The sequence below is a fragment of the Lactuca serriola genome, chromosome 3 (genome assembly GCF_051521515.1).
Source record: "Lactuca serriola cultivar US96UC23 chromosome 3, Lser_US96UC23_V15, whole genome shotgun sequence".
Classification (NCBI taxonomy): domain Eukaryota; kingdom Viridiplantae; phylum Streptophyta; class Magnoliopsida; order Asterales; family Asteraceae; genus Lactuca; species Lactuca serriola.
In genome coordinates, this window is record NC_136410.1 from 54,210,242 (window position 1) to 54,215,418 (window position 5,177).

General features: G+C 32.4%; 1 protein-coding gene across 1 annotated transcript; it reads left to right on the forward strand.

Annotated features, from left to right (window-relative positions):
* Window positions 1–1,943: 1,943 nt before the first annotated feature.
* Window positions 1,944–3,135, forward strand: LOC145094435 (transcription factor MYB58-like). The gene is made up of 3 exons (XM_079032636.1): window positions 1,944–2,127; window positions 2,214–2,343; window positions 2,450–3,135. The coding sequence occupies exons 1-3, from the start codon at window positions 1,995–1,997 to the stop codon at window positions 2,943–2,945; spliced, it is 759 nt and encodes a 252-aa protein (XP_078888762.1). The 5' UTR covers window positions 1,944–1,994; the 3' UTR covers window positions 2,946–3,135.
* The last annotated feature ends 2,042 nt before the right edge of the window (window positions 3,136–5,177 follow it).

Sequence of the window (5,177 nt, forward strand, 5' to 3'; positions counted from 1 at the left end):
TACAGCCTTGTGTTGGCATATGAGTTGAAATAGACCCGAGGGTGAAATAGACCTGGTACAACCTTGTGCTGACATAGGAGTTGAAATAGACCCAGGGGCAAAATACACATCGTATAGCCTTCAGCTGACATATATGTATGCTATGTTGTATTTTGGGGAACTCACTAACCTTTATACTTACGGTTTTATGGTTACGATTTCAGGTACATCCAGTTTGAAAGGTAAGGGTCCGACTTGATCGCAGCTTATCAACCCAGGTTTCCGCAACTTTATGATTTTGAGACTGTACTCTGATAACTATTTTTACTCTAATATACTTTTGAATGATTGAAAGGGATAAATTGTGATTATTGTCAAATTAAACATGAAATGTTTACCTTATAATTTTTAGGACGTTATAGGGAGTCAATATATAAAATTTTAAATTTGTATAATGGAATGAACAGAATATAGGGGACATCCACAACATCATGTCAGAAAAATAACGATATATGAGATAAAGCTCATTAAATTCAAATGAAGTAAATCTAATCCATTACCACCTCAAAACAATCTAATCCATCATCTAACTTTGATGGAAAATACTTTTTTTTTTAATAAGCATTCTTAGAAGTTAGAATCTAAATAGAATGACAGAATAAGAGATTGAGAAACATAACTAACCGAAGATGGAGGCCGAAGGCCTAAGGGTTGATGATGGTCGATGACAACAACCGCGTAAGTGTCTGATTTTGACCAAGAGATAGAAATTGTGATGGTAAATATCATCGAACAACAAAATTATTGATGATTGAGGCGGCAGAAGAGGTGACGATGGGTGATATCAGCGATGGAAGGATGGGGGTGACAATGGACGATGGTCGATTGCAAAAGGTGAGTGTCGAGATGGTCTTGTTCCTTCTTCTGGTTTTTAGAGAATGAAAGTTCAATCTTGAGTGTTGGCGCATTGCTAATAGTGGGTATAAAACCCTAGTTGGGCCGAAACTTTTCAATCTCAGCGGGAATATGAGAAAAATTAGAACTTTCAAGTTGACGAAACTTTTAATATGTAGCAGGAATAGAAAAATTATAATTTTTACTTTAGTTATAGTGGCATAAAACAAATATGTGTCACTAAAAACATATTACAGTGGCACAAAACAAAATATGACACTAAAAACTTGTGCAACTAAATATAATTTTGTTTGTAGTGGTATATGTTTCCTACCCCAGACGTTTACACCAATTAGGTGATGTTTTTCGGTTTCAGAAAGCTTTACGTCTCAAAAAAGCACATCGTGTTTGGTTTAAGAAATTCTTTATAGTGGTTACCTCTCTTAGATTTGTCCAGAGCAATCATGATTCGGCTTTATTTGTTAGATGTATGAGTGCACGACATATTATTTATTTTGTTGTTATATGTGGATGAGATGATTATTATTAATGATGACCATAATTGTATTGTGTTTTTGAAGCATGATCTAGTTCATTGGTTTGCTATGAAGGATTTTGTTGTTCTATTATCATATAGTACTTTTGACATGAAGCAGTTTGCGTTAAAAAAAAAAAAAAAAAAAAAAAAGCCAACCAATTTTTACCTAGTCCAGGTCGGTTTCAGAAACCAATTTGCTCAGCTCTACAGCGTAAAAATTTAATAGAACTTGTTGCTTGTGACTGAGCCCATGTTATCGTCCCTTGAAAAATGAACACTAAAATATGCTTAATTCAAGATGATGCACATAACTTTTTTGCGGTCCCTCCATCACTCCATGCATATTTTAATCCCAAAGTTACAGAGCATTTTGCGTTTTGCTATAATGAGCCAATGTTTTCCACTTTATAAAATTTTGTACTTCAACAGATAACAATCCTTTTATATTCTATAAAGAATGAATTTTATTCCATTGGAACACGTTCTTATTTCTGTATTTAGCATTATATATAAGAATACTAGCATTCGTAAACTTTGTCCATAATTTATAGTTGCCATCAAGAGAGAGTTGGAAGAGATCAAGATGGCAAAGGCACCACGTTTTAACAAAAATGGAGTGAAGAAAGGTGCATGGAGTGAAGATGAAGACAATAAGCTAAGAGCATACATCCAAAGATACGGCCATTGGAACTGGCGTTTACTTCCCCAGTTTGCTGGTATTAACCACTTACCATGTTCTTGAAAGTTCACAAATATATATATGTGCATGCTTACTTAATGTTCTTTTAATTTCTCATGTTAGGTTTATCTAGAAGTGGGAAGAGTTGCAGGCTTCGATGGATGAATTATCTCCGCCCAAACATAAAACATGGAAATTTTACAAAAGAAGAAGAAGATATCATCGTTGAGTTACATAACAAGCTTGGCAACAAGTAAGTTTTAATTTTTTTTTAAAACGAATTTACATAACACTTGAGCACAGAATATTGGACTTAATTTGTAGTGGTTTATTGATCATATTCTTGTATTTAATTGCAGATGGTCAGAAATGGCAGCGTATTTGCCGGGAAGAAGTGACAACGAAATAAAGAATCGTTGGCACACCCATTTGAAAAAACGAGCCCAAATAGGCCAAACAATGTTGCAAAGTGAACACGTTGGGAACCAAAAACCAAATCATGATATAGAAAATCCTGTCGAAAACTCAGAATTAGAACTTCAGCACGACTTGGAAATTTTATTGACTGAATCACCATTGTCTTCTTCAAGCAGTAGTTTATCGTCATACTTGTTTAATGGATCAGATTCAGGAGCTACAACTCAAGTTACACCACAACTTGTTGATTACAAACGGAATTTTTGGACGGAGCCTTTTTCATGGGACATTGATAACATCCTATCATCAAGTGATGATAACTTTTTTTCACCTTCTAATTTATTCTACCCCGTTTGTTCTCAAGATATGATCATGGATGAGCTTTTATCGTCATCGTTGGATTCATATCTTGAATACAATGACCCGTTCATAAACTGAAGACCAAGTTTTATTTGCGACTTTAAATTCCTTCTCTTCTCGACATTACAATAAAATGTTTCGGTGGAGTTATAGAATTTGTGTAACTGGGTTTAATTAGCGAATGCCTCTGTTACTATGATTCTACTCTAAAATGTATGTTACGTACTTATCAACTTTTGGCATATATTCCATCCAATTCTTTTAATAATTTGTTGGCAATTTTTATCGTTATCGTGTCAATAATCCACGTCTACGTATGCAATATATCGCTATCAAAAGGAATATTAATTACTCATAATAAAAATATACTTATAATTCCCCAACGTTTACAAATAGCTTATTTATTTATTTATTTTCTTGATGTAGTACCCCACCATTGCTTAATTATGTCGCAATCCAAACACCAAACCACTCTCTTTCTCCCGGCCGATCAAGAAAAAAAAAAATCAATCTAACCTCCTTACATTTTAAATGAAAATGTGCTGGAATGTAACATCGGGACCTTAACGTTACCATAGAATCGACCTTAAAAACAATGATATTTGAACAGATATTTTGAGTCGAAACTTTTGTTGGGAGTCGCATACTTTTCTCATTAGGTTCCGAAATAAGGATTAATTGATTTATATTGTTTTATCAAATTAAATAGTAGGTTAAAGATCAAAGGCATGTGGGATTCTTACAGCTCCTAGGGGCTATGTAGATCCACAATTCGTTGTTACCTACATCATAACAAACACACACACATGCAGAACTCTAAGTTAAATCAACGTGTAGGTCTAAAATCCTGAATACAAATAGAGCTAAACTATGTATTATACGTACAATTTTCAAGTGTGCTTGTGAACAGTAACTCAATCGGCTGAGTAATTTTTTTGGCGGCTGAACACTGTTCATCGGTTGGGTTTTTACCCTTCATAGTCTAATTGTATTTTTACCGGCTGAGTTTTTGCTCTTCAACGACTAATTATTTTTTTACCGGCTAATTAATCTTTTATTTTTGGTTGATGGTCGGCTGCTGTGTTAAATTTTGGGTGATCGGAATTGTTGGGTATTACCGTCTAGGTAATCAGAATTTTTTGTTGGAATGGTGACCTGTTGCACTTGCACACATATTCTCTTTGTAATAAAATAAACACTGTTTTGATAGATACTCAACAACAACCTAATTACTGTCTTTTATATATATATATATATATATATATATATATATATATATATATATATATATATATATATATATATATAGAGAGAGAGAGAGAGAGAGAGATAGGTTCATATATATCCAACAAATATTATGTGAATGTAAGGACCAATCACAATTTAAGAAAAAAAAAATATTAATTAATATGGTTATAGTTAACTGTAGAAAATAATTAAAACATTTAATTTCCCACCCCTTATGACTGCTTTCTAATCATGTCTCTTAAAGAGAGAATCTTGTGAAACTGAGATGTTGAATATGAGGGAGTTAGGTTTTTTCAATTGAATCACTAGTCTACTTATTCTCACACGAACGATTACTTTAGGGGAAGACAACGGTTTCTGTTTTCTTCATATTCAGGATGACCTTTCTACCCCACTACTAATGTGGATTACTCTTATGTAGGATAGGTAAGGCACCCAGTACAATTAGCTAGTTTCTACCCATCTCTCTAGGTATCAGTTACATATTAAGAAGCGAAATAAAGTCCTCCTTCATTATCTATATGAAAATCAATATTCAATCGGAAAAAGCATACTCATGGTTAAAACTCATACGATAATTATCAAGTAGGTTTCATATATATTATTTTCCTTTATTAATTGTTTATATAAAAAAATTATATTTCACTAACGTCAATTGATAAAAGTTACACAAACCTAAACTATTTTGCCTTTACATAAGTAAGAAAAAAAAACAAAAGGAATTTATGAATTAAAATAATAATTTTAGGGATTTTGTTTCTTAGTGTGGTATTTTTTTTTTTTTGTATATTATTTAAGAATCTAATCGCATTCTTGTAGAATATGTTTAGTTTCTTTTTCTTTTGCAAATCTATAATATTGATTTATAATTTGTTATTAATGCTGAAAGAATGAATTGTGGAGTGAGAACTAACTTTTGAACGTGACGTAGAATTACAATTTGTTCTTCAAGAATAAAACTCTTAACAAAACTGATTATTATATAATGGAAAGCAGAATTGAAGTGGTTTTTGAGAACAGAGATCGAAATGTTAATTTTGATTTCAAATGTAAATCTTAAAT

What these genes read in the sequence shown, in the direction of transcription:
- LOC145094435 (XM_079032636.1), top strand. Translation starts at nt 1,995, where the DNA reads ATGGCAAAGGCACCACGTTTTAACAAAAATGGAGTGAAGAAAGGTGCA. An exon ending in TTTACTTCCCCAGTTTGCTG is followed by an intron (nt 2,128 to 2,213) that starts GTATTAACCACT and finishes TTCTCATGTTAG; the next exon opens with GTTTATCTAGAAGTGGGAAG. An exon ending in CATAACAAGCTTGGCAACAA is followed by an intron (nt 2,344 to 2,449) that starts GTAAGTTTTAAT and finishes ATTTAATTGCAG; the next exon opens with ATGGTCAGAAATGGCAGCGT.